Source organism: Chiloscyllium punctatum, chromosome 2, assembly GCF_047496795.1.
Source record: "Chiloscyllium punctatum isolate Juve2018m chromosome 2, sChiPun1.3, whole genome shotgun sequence".
Classification (NCBI taxonomy): Eukaryota; Metazoa; Chordata; class Chondrichthyes; order Orectolobiformes; family Hemiscylliidae; genus Chiloscyllium; species Chiloscyllium punctatum.
In genome coordinates, this window is record NC_092740.1 from 123,881,931 (window position 1) to 123,898,947 (window position 17,017).

Here is a 17,017-nt window from a genome sequence, read left to right on the forward strand (position 1 = left end):
AAGCACATTGATTGATTATATTAAACAATCACTCCACAACATCTTCCTTAACTCTTCTGCTCCTCAGATACTGCCTGACCAGCTGTGTTTTTCCAGCACCACACTTTTTGGCTCTGATCTCTAGCATCTGCAGTCCTCACTTACTCCACAATATATGTTTACTCATAGATCCAGTTGAGATGTGGAGAACTCATGATATGCATGGACTGAATGTTAAAGCCAGAATACAGGATTAAAATAATAGATAATAATGTCTTTGAATATGTTAATTAGTTTCTTAACAGCTGTATGAGAGATCCCCATTGTCTCTAAACTCACCGAGGTCAAACCCAGAAGTGGGCAGGATAATTTGGACTTCTGAACTAATGCCATTTTTTTGGGATTTCACCTCATGCTCTCATCCCCTTAACCATTAAAATTCAAAGTTGAATCTCCATTCAACCCAAATAAGATTTCTTGCATCAGAAGGGAATGAGAATTATTAGTCCTTTGCAGCTGGTACACAAAGAAAACATAGAGGATAAAGAAGTTGCACCAGCCTTGCAGCTGACAGAAGTAATAACCATTTCTGGGTGAAGTTTTGGCTTTTAGGCCGATCCTCTAAATAAACAAGATTATTTCAGGGTTTCCACTCATTTATCAAGATGAAAGTTGTCTGATTTTGTTGGATTTATGAACACTGGGCTTCTATCACAATAATAACACACCTCATCCGCTTTGGTAGTTACCACGTGTACCAGTATGGGTGTGCTGCCTACCAAGAATATTTGACACCAGGAACCACCCATGGATTTTGAAGATTATGCTTGAAGTGGTGCTTGTGTTAGGATCGATAGTCCATGGTCCCATTTTGTGTAGAATTTCCATTTGACAAACACTTATAATAGTAATGATATATTTTTGTTCCGGTGTTGCTGCCATTATTTTAAATAAGTTAATGGTATCCAAACATAACATAACTTGTAATTTACAAATCTGTGTCTGATCTTAGTGAATCAGAATTTCTATCCTTTTAACGACTAAGTTGTACGAGTTATCTTAACTGCTAAATCACTCCGAGCTTGAAAATAAAATATAATGTTTTGATAGTTCTTCATTCATAGCTTTTTTTTGATATATGACAATGGTTTACATTACATTCCAAATTCTTATAAAATATTTCTCTCTTGGATCTTTAATGTTAAGTGGAAAATGCCATACCACTTGAAATGATTTTTTTCTGGCATTTGCTTCTTTTGTCCACATTTTGAACTCTTTCAGATCCTACATGCTCTATCCCTCAGAGAAGGATTTTAATGAAAATACAAATGAAATGTTCTTGATTGAAGAAGAATACAAACAATTTTCACAGCTGGATGATGAGGTATTCAGAAGTGTAATGGATAGGAATTTGCTTCTGGTTGGTGTTGTAGTTTTATTATTACTAGTGACACTAGTATACTTGACATGTGTAATACTTTTAACAGTTGACCTATTATTTAATAATTTTGATTATATTTTTGAGCATAAGCACAAAAGGGAGGAAACAATGAAAGTTCTATCATTTTCAATAGTACTATCTTTCTTTGTCTCTTTCTCTTTCATTCTGTTTATACATCTTTCTCCCTTTTTCAGGCTTTTTCTTGTTGTTGTTAGTGGGCGGCACAGTGGTTAGCACTGCTGCCTCACAGCGCCAGAGACCCGAGTTCAATTCCCGTCTCAGGCAACTGTCTGTGTGGAGTTTGCACATTCTCCCAGTGTCTACGTGGGTTTTCTCCGGGTGCTCCGGTTTCCTCCCACAGTCCAAAAATGTGCAGGTTAGGTGAATTGGCCATGCTGAATTGCCCATAGTTTTAGGTGAAGGGGTATGTGTAAGGGAATGGGTCTGGGTGGGTTGCTCTTCGGAGGGTCGGTGTGGATTTGTTGGGCCGAAGGGCCTGTTTCCACACTGTAAGTAATCTAATCTAATGTAATCTACCATCACTGCAAGATGACATCCTTAATCAGGCATCAATTACATTCTTAAGTGTTTCAAATGACAGGAGGACAGCAATGTTATCCATAAATAGACAATAGGTGCAGGAGTAGGCCATTCTGCCCTTCGAGCTTGCACCACCATTCATTATGATCATGGCTGATCATCCTCAATCAGTAACCTGTTCCTGCCTTATCTCCATAACCCTTGATTCCACTATCCTTGAGAGCTCTCTCCAACTCTTTCATAAACGAATACAGAGACTGGGCCTCCACTGCTTTCTGGGGCAGAACATTCCACACACCCACCACTCTCTGGGTGAAGAAGTTTCTCCTCATCTCTGTCCTAAATGGCCTACCCCTTATTTTTAAGCTGTGTCCTCTGGTTCGGGACTCACCCATCAGCGGAAACCTCTTTCCTGCCTCCAGAGTGTCCAATGCTTTAATAGTCTTATACTTCTCAATCAGATCCCCTCTCAGTCTTCTAAATTCAAGGGTATACAAGCCCAGTCGCTCCAATCTTTCAACATAAGATAGTCCTGCCATTCCAGGAATTGACCTCGTGAACCTATGCTGCACTCCCTCAATAGCCAGAATGTCTTTCCTCAAATTTGGAGACCAGACCTGCACACAATATTCCAGGTACGGTCTCACCAGGGCCCTGTACAGCTGCAGAAGAACCTCTTTGCTTCTATATTCAATCCCTCTTGTTATGAAGGCCAGCATGCTATTAGCTTTCTTCACTACCTGCTGTACCTGCATGCTTGCCTTCATTGACTGGTGTACAAGAACACCCAGATCTCTTTGTACTGCCCCTTTACCTAACTTGACTCCATTTAGGTAGTAATCTGCCTTCCTGTTCTTGCCACCAAAGTGGATAACCATACAGTTATCCACATTAAACTGCATCTGCCATGCATCTGTCCATTCAACTAACCTTCCTGGCCTAAATCTTCCTGGCTTAGGCTTGGGCAGAGATGGAAGTTAGCAGTGTCCACATCCTCCTACCTAAGTAAATATTCCTGCTTCCTCAAAACTTCCCACAGAGGAGGGCATTACATTTTGCCCCTGTATTGGAAAATAAGTGGGTCTGAGCACCCAGTCACATGGAATTTTCCATTTAGATAAACTGGATCCAGGTGGCAATGCAGCAGTATTCGCTGGATTGCCAAGTCCATGCCAGTATGTGGTTGTTTGGTTCTATGATGAAACCTGGTGACAGTAGTTAAAGCTGAAAGGCTGAATGCCAATGTCGTACCTACATTTTCATATTTAAACACACTGCCTCCAATCTAGTTAGTTGGATGGAAGTTTGAGTTGAGTGTTTAATCCCTAATACCTAAACCATGCCTTCCCCCTTTCAAACTCAACTTCCCTATACATTTTTAGGTTAACACGTGCCCTGTAGCACTTTCTTTCAGGCTAAAGGTTTAGTTCTGGCTGAGTTCTATATGACAAACTCTAATGCATTGCTGCCCTCTCTTGATTAGGGGAGACTCTGCAGAAAATTGAACAATGCACTTTGTAATAGTGAAAAAATTTAGAATCCCTACATTGTAGAAACAAGCCATTTGGCCTTTTGAGTCCACACCATACCTACAAAGAGCACCTCACCCCCAGCCCATCCTATTCCTGTAATCCTATCCCTGCATTTCCCATGGCTAATTCACCTAGCCTATATATCTCTGGACATTATGGGCAATTTAGCATGGCCAATCCACCTAACATGCACATCTTTGGCCTGTGGGAGGAAACTGGAGCACCTGGAGGAAACCCACTGGGGAAAATGTACAAATTTCACGCAGTCAGACACACAAGGCTGGAATCGAATCCAGGTCCTTGGCGGTGTGAGGTAGCAAGGCTAGCTAAGTGCTGCTTGTATCTTGTTAGGGCTGCAAAACAGTTTATTTGCTAATCTGTGATGCTGATCAATGATCTTGCAACAAATGGTTTATTTGCTTAACAAGTGGATCTTTCATGGCATTCATTAAAAGTCAGAAGTTACATAACTAATTTTCATATTGGTCTTCTGGTCATTTTAACATCTGCTTCTCTTCCTTATTACCTAGTAATTGTGAGGAGGAATTGGGAAAACTATCTGGGTACATTGCCCTGCCCCCAGCCCAGCTGCTCAGGTGATATCAATAACCAGAATCAAATCACAGCAGCTCCATAGGAAATGTTGTAGCAGGATTCATAAGTTATGGATATTGGGTGAGAGCTGAGCAATTTAGAATTAGTGAAGAACTGACAATTTTAATGAAACATGGCTTTCTTCTGTCCTTTAAACTTCTATGTTTATACTTTTCCAAAGACAAAGAATCATTGCCTTCTCTAATTTCAGCGTTACTACTGCCAAGACATTAAATTCATGTGATAAACATGGAAAACAACACTTCATTAATATTATCCCAACCTTGAGAAACTTTACTATCTTAAAAAGCTACTGTTTATTAGCTATATACAATTTTTTTTAGTTTAGATTGCAATGAGGTCCTTGAAAGCATTATCACCTCTCTAATTCATGCTCATCTTTCCCATGCCTCCGTGTTTGAACCTCTCCAAGATTTTTGCCCTACCATAGCATTGAAACAGTATTAACTAAAGTCTCCGGCGGCATCCTCTATGACTTTGACCATGATAAGTTATCCCTCCTCATCTTCCTCAATCTATTAGTTGCCTTTGACCACACTATGTCCTTTCAATGCCTGGCCTCTTTAGCTGCACAGCTCAGTAGGATTACATTTACTATGCTGCAGTCGTAATGATCTGTTTGAGGCCAGAGTACCTCCAGCAGTGTCTTTTTTGATGATTGATCTAATATGGTAAAGTGCCATGACTCCCTCCTGTTATGTATTTGCAGGCTGCCGCTTGGTCATTGAATTTGCACATATGGGCATCAGGCTGCATATCTGTGTCATTAACATCCAACTGTAGGTTTTCTTGACTTATTCACTATCCCTGTGTTGTCAGAATGCTTGTCCAACATCCAGGCTTGAATGAGGCACTATTTCCTTCAGCTAAGCATTCATCAGACTTGAATCAACTATGCCTTCTTCATCTCAAACATTTTTTCCAGCCAAACATACTTCCTGAACTCTTTTCCTCTAACTGGCTTGTTAAGCAAATAAACCCCACTTCTCACTTTGCCACATGCTTGTCAACTTTTCTTTAAGGTCCCCAGGCTCCACATTATTCTCTCCTTTAAGAGTCATTCCCCAAATTCACTTCTTTTAACAAGTCTTTAGTTAACTCCGTTATTGCAATTTTTTTTGACGTTCAATTTTCTTTATGCTTGTGGGAAGATCTTTAGGATGTTTTATTATTGACTAAAGCCAGAATATAAATCGAGAAAGAAACCTTTCTACTCTCCCACAAATAGAATTTGCAGAAAAAAGCAGCCCATTGAAGATATCATTCTACCTGTGAATACAGAATGAATTTTAGTTAACGTTATCTACGTTCTTGGGCCTTTTTAAAAATCAGAATAAGTATTGTGCACAGCAGTAATGGCTGGCACACTGTTTGGACTGAAACAGTGAATAGAACCAGAGGAAGTGGTGGAGGCTGGTACAATTGCACCACTTAAAAGGCATCTGGATGGGTATATGAATAGGAAGGGTTTGGAAGGATATGAGTCGTGTGCTGGCAGGTGGGACTAGATTGGGTTGGAATATCTGGTCGGCATGGATGAGTTCGACCAAAGGGTCTGTTTCCGTGCTGTACACCTCTATGACTCTAAATGAAAATGTACCACATGATTTGCCCAACATTGATATTCAGGTTTAATTTAACATTTGTTTCTAGAGGTGCAATATCTCTAAATAGTAGATCACCTTTTTAATGATAGGTCTACAATTGTACAGCAATTTGAAAGAGCAAACTTTAAAAAAAAGAAATCTGTTGATAAATTTTTAGTAGAAGAAATTGTTCAACATACAGTGCATGTTATTCTTAATTACTGACACATAATATTTCTGATCAGTCAACATCATAAAAAATAAGAGATTGAGAAGTGCCCTGTGGGTATATGAATCATTGAAGCAATTGATTAATAGTGAAAGGAAGAAAATACTAATAAATTAAATATTTCTTTTTGACAGTCTTTAATGCTGCCTGTTGAACTGAATATGAGCAGTACGATAGATTTAAATTGGATTAAACGCACATTGCCACTTTCGGAAATCAAAGACCTTTTGCCACTGACAACAGAAGATATAATGAGTATTGATTCACATAAAATAGTTATAGATGATGGTAAGTTATTTTGGCATTCAATTTGAGTCTTGTTAATGGCTAGATTTGCAATGACTACTGGCCATAGTGTTTATTGCCCCAGTCCCACCATTGAGGCTCTCTCAATTTTGACGCACTCCATCAGTACTTCAGCCCACGTCAAATGGGAGCCTGATTGATCTATATTAAGCAACATTCCATAATGCTCCTTGGATTCCAATGCAATTTTAATATTAGTCGAACTCTTCCAATGTAGGGAGAGGCCTCCAACTCAATTTACTTTACTGATGCATGTTAGGACCCTGAAGAGCTTCTAACATGCACACACTTGTGGAACATAGGTGGGAAATTTAAACTATCAAAATCTGTTCATCACTGCATCCAACATTAAAAGATGCATAGGCTCCAAAGTAAAATGGTAAATGGGCAGATTAAATCGCAGTCAGTGTCTAATGCTCCTTATCTGATGCTGACTAGAAGATCTGCAAAATATGCACAGTGCTGAACTTCAGTCCAGTGGAATTCATGATAAAGCTGCCTAACCCAGGTATGACCTTAAAATGTTTCTTTTTCTCATTGTAGATTTTAAAGTTAAATTTATTTTGGAATTAGAGAAATTTGAATTTGGCCAAATTGGTTTTTCGTTGAATGAAGATGTTAATGTTTCTACAGTAGAAGTTAGTGAACCAGGTAATGTTGTCTTGCACTGTTTCTTAGGTAAAACTGTCAATTTTTATTAGATTAGATTACTTTTTATATTGAAAATATTTTAGGATTTTCAGACAGATTGATTTCATGTAATTTATAAATTGCTAAGCTATCGCAAAAGATTAATTTATGCTTTCATGGTAAATAAAAAATTAAAATTTGTCTTTTTCAAAGATGAGGAATAAGGCTTACATCTTGAATTTTATTTGCCTTCTTAGTTTGTTATTTTAGAAGCATTATTGCTGAGGCTTTTTCGATAACATTGCCTAGATTTTCTGTATAGTGTCTTCAAGTTAAGAACCTGATTAAACTTTGAGAACTATGCACGTAAGACAACTTACTGAAAATAAAAATTATAACAAATAATTGCGTTAGAAACATGGTAGAATTTGTCCTCCAATTTTTCCCTTATCATTACTCATACAAGGTTATATTTCTAGAATATTGAAGCCCACTATTGAACACAGATAACTGGGTCTTCAGTTTCTCCCCAACAAAGTTTCTCCCCATAAACCATTCTATCCAAAACTGATGTGTTGCATAGGAAACAGAAACTGATAAATTAACTTGCAACAGCTAGTATTTTGTCTAGTGTGTTGACAGCTCTTCTTGTAATTCTGATCACTGAACATAAAGGGTTATTAGCAATCAACTACATCTCAGATTTCTGTTTCAAGCTTATCAGCGCAGTGTTGGCAGAATTTTTTTCACCTACAGGCTAGAGACTCTGGCTTAACTAGTGTTGTGAGATTGTATGAATGGAATTTTATAGAGGTCTGAGTGATGGTGACATTTGTGGCAGAATTGTGAGGAGTCCAGTGTGATCTATTAAGGAGTATCTCATTGCATCTTTTATGCATTTGCTGTGTTTCTCGCTAACAAGTTGCCAGTTATGGGGGGATTATAGCTTGTTAGACAGCTTATTAATGCTTCATTAATATAAAGATTCCTATCTTAATAAATGCAGCATTAAAGTTAGACATCAAGAATTCTTGACGTAGAAATTAGAGTGGGTACCTAGTCACTTCAGCTTACCACTTGTTCTGAAGGGATTTATTCTGGACACCAGGCAACAATATCTCAGGTCATGCTGTACTGGCCACACAGAACCCATGGAGAATGTGAGGATTGCAGATGCTGGAGGTCAGAGTCAAAAAATATGGTGTTGGAAAAACGCAGCCAGTCAAGCAGCATCCGAGGAGCAGGAGCGTCAATGTTTTGAGCATAAGCTGTTCATCAGGAATGAGGGGCGCGAGGTCCCAGGGGGCTGAGAGATAAATGGGAGGGGATGAGGCTGAGGGCAAGATAGCTGGGAATGCAATAGATAGATGAAGATGGGGGGTGATGGCAATAGATTGGAGAGGAGGGTGGTCAGGATACGTAGGACAGTTCAAGAGGGCAGTGTTGAGTTCGAGGGTTGGACCTGCGATAAGGTGGGGGCAGGGGAAATGAAACTGGTGAGGGTGCCAAGGCAGAAGGTGAGGCGTTCTTCCTCCAGGTGTCAGGTGGCTAGAGTTTGGCAGTGGAAGAGGCCAAGGACCTTCAAGTCCTTGGTGGAGTGGGAGGGGGAGTTGAAGTGTTTGGCCACAGGACAGTGGGGTTGATTGGTGCATGTGATGTTCTCTGAAATGTTCCACAGGTTGGTATCCTGTCTCCCCAATGTAAAGGAGACCACATCAAGAGAAACAGAAACAGTAGATGATGTGTGTGGAAGTCCAGGTAAATCTCTGTGGGATGTGGAAGGACCTTTGGGGCCTTGGATGGAGGTGAGGGGGAGGTGTGGGTGCAGGTTTTGCATTTGTTGCGGTGGCAAGGGAAGTTGCTGGGAGTGGAGAGTGGGTTGGTGGGGGACATGGACCTAACAAGGGAGTCGCGGAGGGAATGGTCTCTGCAGAACGCAGATAGGGGTGGGGAGGGAAATATATCCTTGGTGGTAGGGTCTGTTTGTAGGTGGCGGAAATTCCTCCACCATGGTACATCTCTGATCTACTTACAGTATGCTTCTGCACTTCAGTGCCTCAGTTTGGGATACAATATCATTGCAATGCTGCCAGAAGGGCATATTGTGCTCTGGGACACGCATCCAGCTCATTGACTGGACCATTTCTGGCTTTTCATTTGTTGTCCTAACACTCACTCACTCTGAGCCTGCTTGGCTGCTTTACATCATCCCCGCCTTACCTTGTCTTGCCTTCAGTCAGTTTGCACCCTTAGCCAGAAATATTAGGCTCACATAACTTCCGTTCTGCTGTTTACCTCAGACGCAAAACCTGGAAATTGATTACGGTTGTTAGCAGGACTCAACCATTGAGGGGGATAAGCCCTCGATCAGTAGGTCCCAACAGTAATTAAAGAACAGATTCTGAACCAGTCCACAAACTAGGAACTGGTCAATCATTCAGTCTGTCCACCTGTCCACGTCAGGATTCTTTCCACATAAGGGGTGAGGAGCCAAATACTGGGCAGCCACCAGCTGTCTTGAGTTTTTCTGTTCTATCATGGGCTGTTTTATCCTGGAATGAGAAAAATGCAGGTATTATGGGAGATGAAAGTGGATTTTGCAATTGTTAATTTTTGTGCGGTGGGGAGATGTCACAAGTGAGTGAGTAGGCAGAGGCCATGAAGGTTATTGCTGTCAGTGGTTTGGCGGGTGAGAGTGATTTTAGGAAAGGTGTTGCAGCAGTAGTGAGAGTGGTAGAGCATGAACCTTGATGCAAAGTAAGTACATGAACAGAGATATCATGAGTGTGAAGTATTAAAGAGAAGATGGTGATACTTATGCTGGTGAGTGGAGAAGGTCAGTGACCTTCCTTCACTACTGCTGTGTATTCCTCCATACCTAGAAGGCTGCACTGAATCGGGTGAAAACTCACCAGGCTGTATGGTCTAGTGTCGTGGTATCTCTGCTGATCCTCTGGGGATGAAAAAGTCTAGCATCTTCGCTGCCCCATTCAGCAGAATGTCAGTTTCCCCTTGTCAGTTGTGTACACAGCAAATGTCGACAACCATCTGGGACATCTCTAGACTGACGTACTTGTGTGGGTGCAAATCAAGCTTTTAAGAATAACATGGGTGCAAGGGATGCCAATCTTTCAGTAGATATCAGTGAGTGACCAGTTGGTCTGGCGATAGAATTGACTGAGGGATGGCATAACGGGATTGGTAATTAATGAGGTGAGTAATATAAAATATGCCTAGAAATCGTGCTGGCCCTTATGGCAAGAATCCTGCAATAAAAACTCAACAACACTTGCACATAGTCAAGAAACGTAAGATTTAGCCAAATGCATGATATTTGATGTTTGATTTTTGTCTAGTTACATAGTAGAAATCTAGACAGCTAAGTCAATTTTGGAGAGTTTCAAGGAAGGTTGCTCTCTGTGAGTTCTTGTGAGAATTATCATACTGTTTAATGCTGCTTACCTCATTCTGTGTGTGCCACACCTCTGTGGCATTATGCCAGTGCTGAATAGCCCTTCACAGTACATATAGTAGGAGGGAAACAAAAATGCTTCTGTGCGCACAAAGCTGACATGGATGATACTTCATTGCAAACAGAATCTCACATTTATAAATATATTTCCAATTTACTTCATCACCTGTCTGATCAAGTAACATTGTAATACCAGCTTTTAGAATCAATCTCTAATTCCATAACAAATTAGAATCCTGTCGAATGGAGTGTTACTATTTTCCTAATGCCCACAAGTGTGATTGTAGGTTGTAAGATTTATATGTATAATTTTTAATCTTATTTGTTGTGAATTTGGATTTCTGATTTTTGAGTTAATAACAATTGAATGTTCTATGTTTCTGAAGTTAATTATTAACTTATAAGCATTTCCTTAGCCATGGTGATTTCTTTTGAAAGTAGTTGTGAGACCTGGCTTTAGAGTGAATATGCTTTGTATAGTACTAATCAACTTTTGTTTATTTAGATTGTGTTGCAATCCAGCATGATAAATAATGGAGATTCTGTTTGCAATGAAGTATCATCCATATCAGCTTTGTAAATAAGTTATGGAATTTGCCTTTTTTAAGCCATAGGAAAAGACTGAGGGAGTCTTTTAGTTTCACTTTTGACTTTGAACTGGGAAGCTTGGTAAAGTCTTTGGAATAGTACTGATTCATAGAGAAATGTTCTAAGAAGAAAAGGATATATAATGAACGAGGTTACCTTAGGTTGAAGAGTTGGTGTTTGCTTCTTCCTGAAGCTATCAGGAGTTCTAGTGTAAAAGTTGAAGTCAAATCAAAGTGTTAGATACAGAGATGGTAGTGTTACAACCAAAACACCCAAAGAGAAGCGTCTTGCCCTATAATCTATGGAAAGAACGTACAGCGGTATAACCTGCTTCTCAACAACTTCTAGTGGTTAAATAAAATAAATCTCTGATACTCACTTTAAAATAAACAAGTAACTATTTATTTGTCTAACACTAACACTGAACAAATTAACTAAATTATAACAAACTGAATAAATCCCCCCCTCTCAACTACGAACTATTCCATGATGAAAAGATTCTAATGGTATGCTATTCCAATAAATACAAGTCCCACTCATAACAAAATAGAATCTAATCTTTCAAAATTACAGCCTGGCTACGTGTCTTCTGGAATTTTCTGTGTCTTCTCCATTGTTTCTTCTGTCAGGAACACCTCCTTTGTTTCTTCTGTCATTGGTACCATTATTGTTTAGATGGTGCTTTCTCCTATACATAAATGACTGTGAGAGCCAGTGATTCCTTCTTGAGAGCTGACGGCTGTTAGCTCTGGTGGATGGCTGTTAGCTCTCTGGCTCTTTCTCCAACTACCTCCATCTTTTATACCCTTGATGACATTTCATTATATCTTACAATAGGATTGATCGTATGTTGTTAAAACCATCAGATTTAAATTTATTAGGTTTTGGTATGTAAGGGCCTGGTGCAAATTGAATAGCTAAATTCAGAAGACAATTGTCTTGGTTGAAATTACTTGGTCTGCTAACTGTACAGCCTTTCGATACAAATTTTCCAGTTCGGGCTTTCTATATACTTGCATTTTAAATCTCTAAGCACAGAAAAAGCACCGTCTTTTAAAGGGACCATACAATGCTTCCCCCTGCCCCAGCATTTTATAATTTTCTATATGCCAAATTCTTCCTACCTTCCAATTTACAATTACTCTATCCAACATCAGAACAATAGTGTGAATATTATATGAAAGGATCCTGTACCAGAGGTGTGTTTAGATACTATATAAATTCTGTTTGTTTCTTTTCAACTGATAAAATGGTGTCTATACTTCAGCTGTATATTTAAAAATCTTTGCGACTCGGCAAGTTGGCGGCGATTCTGTAGAACTGCTGTGGATGGCTCTGCTTAACAGCCAAGGCGTATTGGTGTTTTTTTGCCATCCCTGGCCAACTTATGTGGAGGAATTATTAGTTTAAAACCTTACAGAACACATATTCATTAATATTTGGGAGTGGGAAGGATGCCAAAAGGAAAAGGAGCGAGCAAACAGCAGCAGTGAGAACAGTTCCTGCAGCACCAGGCACACCAGAGCTCGTAGCAGCAGCCTCTTCTGAACCCCCGCTGGACCTGACAGACTCACAGGAATTGGTGGCAGTGATAATGAGACTTATCTCGAAGGTTGGGGCTGTGATTGAGAAGATCCGTGAGGAGGTACCTAGGTCCAACCCATCGTGTCCATGCTACAGAAGCATGAACTGGTGCTCCAGTGGCTTGGGGAGCAGGTGGAGGGTCGAACCAAGGCCTCAGAAGTGGCGACTGAGTCCTCAACCAGTTAGATCCAAGTACTGGAGCAGGAGGTGTGAGCCTTACGAGACCAGGTTGACGATCTTGAAAATCGAGGTCGGAGGACGAATCTTCGGATTGTTGGGCTCCTGGAGGGTGAGGAAGGTGGGCAGCCAGTCAGCTTCTTTGGAAATTGGCTGCCGCAGTTCCTGGGCCTTCAAATTGAGTCCAGCTGGCTGCAGATTGAAAGGGCCTATTAGATCACGGTGCACAGGTTTGGGCCGGTACAGTGCCCCCGCCCAGTCCTAGTGCACTTCCACACATACAAGGACAAGCAAAAAGTGAAAGAAGCCTCGAGATCACTGGGTAAAAACCGACAGGCACTGCTGCACAAGGGGTCAAAAAGCATGTTTTTCCAGGATTTCTCGGCAGCTGTAATTCAAAAGAGGATGTCCCTCAAGAGGCTGAGGAACCTGGGCATTCAATACTCCATGAGGTACCCTACAGTGCTCTGTTTCAGCCATTAGGACTCAGTTTATATGTTTGACTCAATGGATAAAGCTAAGAACTTTGCAGACACTTTAAAATAGACCGACTGGTCTGAAGAGTACAGTTAATGTTCGTCTTCTTTTTCTTCTTTCCCTGAGTTTTCCCTTTTTCCCTCTTTTTATTTGCTCTTTCCCCAATAATAAAAAAAAACTTGTAATATGTTGTTCCTATTATAATTTTATAAATGGATTTTATCATGGGAAATTTTGTGGATGCCCTTTGTTGTCTCCCTTTTTTTTGTTCTCTTTCTCTTTTAGTCACAAGTAGGGGTGACATGGAGCCAGGAATGGGCAGAGTACTTATCCTGACTTTGTCTTTTGATCATCTCCTTGTTTAGGTTTTTTTTTGCCTTAGGCTGGGGCACAGTCTGGGCTTGAAGGAGCTGTGATGGAGGGGATGGGTCGGGTGAGTTCCCCCTATGGGCAGGGGGGAGACTCTCCTGTTCAAGGTTTTATAGTTGGTTTTCTTTGTAGTTTTTTGGTAGCGGTAGTTGTTTGCAGTTATGATTAAGGTAGTTTTTGTTTACAAAATTCTGCAACTCTATGACTCTCCATTTACTTGTGCTTTGCGCATTGTAAGCAGGGGTTCTTCCTCCCAGGGGTTTAAGGGTCTCTGAAAGGGGATATGGCTAAGTGTCTTGTTAAATGGTGCACCTGGAACAGCAAGGGAAGTCATTCGCCTGTTAAAAGCAAAAAAAGTACTTTCTAACCTTAAGAGGGAAAGGGTTGATATCACTCTGTTGCAGGAAACCCATCTTGATGATGGGAAACACCTGAAGCTAACAAACAGGGGGTTATGACCGGGTATTCTTTTCATTCTTTACTACTAAAAGTAGGGGAATGGCGGTACTTATCCAGAAAAATCTTTCATTCACATTATTAGAGCAGGTGAAGGATGAGCAGTGACGGTTTGTAATACTTAAGGCCCTGATACATGGGGAAGAATATGGCATTTTAAATGTCTACTGTCCTCCGGCATCCTCTCAAATGTTTGGTTAGTGCCTTTTCTAAGTTGAGTGCCTTTAGAACCCGGCACATTATTATAGGGAGGGATTTTAATTGGCTTTTGGATCCAACAGTGGACAGGATGCCTAGTGGGCCCCCAACTGTTTCTTCACAGGCCAAGCAGGTGGCTGACTTATGCAAGGATTTGGGGCTGGTGGATATTTGGAGATGTCTTCACTCTACTGGTAGGGACTTCACCTTTTTTTTCAAACTCACATAAATGTCACATGAGGATTGATCCTTTTCTGGCTCCCTCAACCCTTCTGGATTCAATCGAGTTGTAAAATTGTGAATAAAGCTATCTCTGATCACCCTGCGGTATATTTGGAGGTTAAGGCCAAGAGTGAGGGACTAGGTTTGCGGCACTGGCGTCTGGATCCTTTTCTCCTTAAGGATTCCAACTTTGTGGAATACATTTTGAAGGAGTTTCAGGAGTTCTTGACTATCAACTCAGGCAAGTAATCCGTCTATGCTATGGGAGACTGCTAAGGTCTTTCCTCGGGGATTAGCTATTTCCTATTTAGCTAGCCAGAAATGATAGAAGGGGGAACAGCGAGGTCTACTTGAGACGCAGTTGAAAGCCACCAAAACGGCACATTTTGCACGGCCTTCGATGACAAAGCTACAGCGGATTACGGCCCTCCGGGCTGCCTTAATTCAATACTTACACAAACCGCAAAGAAAGAACTTGCTTTCGCTAGACAAAGGATGTTTGAGTATGGGGTTAGGCAAGGGAAGTATTTACTGTAACTGACTTAGAAAAAGTGTGCTCCCCAATCCATTACTGCAAGCTGAGACAGCGCCGGGTACCTTACATTTGATGTCAAAAGGATTAATGAGGCTTTTCAGAGTTTTTACTCTGAATTGTATTGGTCTGAACGTTGTGAGGACAGGTGAGCTAAAATGGAAGCCTTTTTTAAGAACCTGGACCTCCCAGTGGTAACCTTGGAACAGGCCTCTCTCCTTAATGCCCTCTTGACAGTTCAGGAAACACAGGAGGCAGCTAGGCAACTTCAGAGTGGGAAAGCACCTGGCCCTGATGGTCTCCTGGGTGAGTTTTGTAAGAAGTTTATAGGGATTCTGTCAAGGCCAATATTGGAGATGTACAATCACTCCTCTATACATGAATGCTTACCACCATCTTTGACAGTAGCTAATATTTCCCTCATTCTTAAGAAGGAGAAGGTTCCTGAGGATTGTGCCTCATACAGGCCCATCTCTCTATTAAATTCAGATTTCAAGATTCTGTCTAAGATCCTGGCACTGAGATTGGAGAAAGTGTTGTCCCATATTGTCAAAGAGGACCAGACAGGTTTTATAAGGGGCTGTAGGTCTTCTAATAATATTAGAAAGTTGCTGAATATGGTCCAAGTATGTCAGCAACAATCAATTCAGGGGTTTGTGATTTCCTTAGATGCAGAGAAAACATTTGACCGAGTGGAATGGCCATACCTCTTTTATGTCTTAGAGCTGTTTGGGTTGGGTGGGGTCTTTGCTAGGTGGGTGGAAGTTTTATATCGCCACCCTCTGGCTGTGGTCGTCGTCAACCAGGTGAAGTCTGGGAACTTTAGGATTGGTAGAGGTAGTCACTAAGGCTGCCCCCCTTTCGCCATTGTTGTTTAAATTGGTGATAGAGGCGCTGGTAGAAGCCATTCGTCAGAATGTCCACGTAACTGCTCTGGAAGTGCGATCGAGGGTACACGAGATTACACTATATGTGAATGATATCCATCTGTTTTTATCCAATCCGATGATCTCTGTGCCCCATCAGATACAATGCATTAATTCGTTTGGGGCTATTTCAAGATATAAGATCAACTTTGCAAAATTGGAGGCAATGCTTTTGGGGAACCTCAAGGAAGTGCCAGTGGTTGAAGGTGGTCTTAGGTTCACTTTTAAGTGGTCACGGGCCGGGTTCCAAAAGCCAAGCATTTTTATTACCCCCACGTTTATTTCAGACTAACTTTGCTCACTTACTCGACAATATTAGGTGAGATCTCCAGAGATGGGAGGCTCTTCCAATTTCAAGGTTGGGCTGAATAGGCTTCATTAAGATGAATGTCCTTCCTTGTTTGCTTTATCCCATGCGTATGCTCCCTATAATGTTCCCTAGGTCAACGCTGTGGAAATTTACAAGTTGGTTTAGTTCCTTTGTCTGGCATCATGGGTGGCCCCTCTTCAAACTTACTAAAGTGCAGTTGCCTCAAGGATTGGGAGGAGTTGATTTCCCAGACATCAGGAGGTATCAATTGAGTTCCCTGCTGTCCTTTGTCTGCGATTGGGTAGATAACAATCTTAACTCAATATGGCTGGATATCGAGGCCTCCCAGGCAAAGTGCCCTTTTATTAATCAGTTGTAGATGGATAAGATAAGGACAGTTATGGACCACTGCTGGAACTTCATTGTTATTAGTATGGTCAAGGCATGGAGGGCAATGCGTCAGAGTGAGCATTACTGATCCAAGACTTCGCCACTTATGCCCATAGTTGGTATGCCAGGGTTCTGACCAAGGATGATAGACTTGGGGTTCAAACTATGGGCAGTGAGAAGAGTTTCCAGTTTGGCAGACTTGTTTGAGGGGGAAGTTATGATGTATTTCAAGCAATTGAGTTGCAAATACAGGCTACCCAGCAGAGATCTTTTCTGTTGTTTTCAGGTTAAGGATTTCATTTGGAAGAAGACTACGCTTCTCACTAAGCCCTATAAGCCCGATATAGAGAGGTTGCTGCTACGTTCCACAAGCACTCTCTTGGCTAGTGCCCTCTATCACCTGCTGGGAGGCAGGGCCTGGCAGGATATTAACCAGTTATGTGAGGTCTGGGAGCAAG

The 17,017-nt window shown here is 41.1% G+C and overlaps 1 protein-coding gene across 1 annotated transcript in view; it reads left to right on the top strand.

The window, feature by feature from the left end:
• Positions 1 to 17,017, top strand: part of shoc1 (shortage in chiasmata 1) — a 117,107-nt gene that overhangs the window by 46,163 nt on the left and 53,927 nt on the right. Inside the window, exons 7-8 of the mRNA XM_072591310.1 lie at positions 1,261 to 1,363; positions 6,057 to 6,210. Coding sequence (XP_072447411.1) covers positions 1,261 to 1,363; positions 6,057 to 6,210 — 257 coding nt within the window. The remainder of the gene's footprint in view (positions 1 to 1,260; positions 1,364 to 6,056; positions 6,211 to 17,017) is intronic.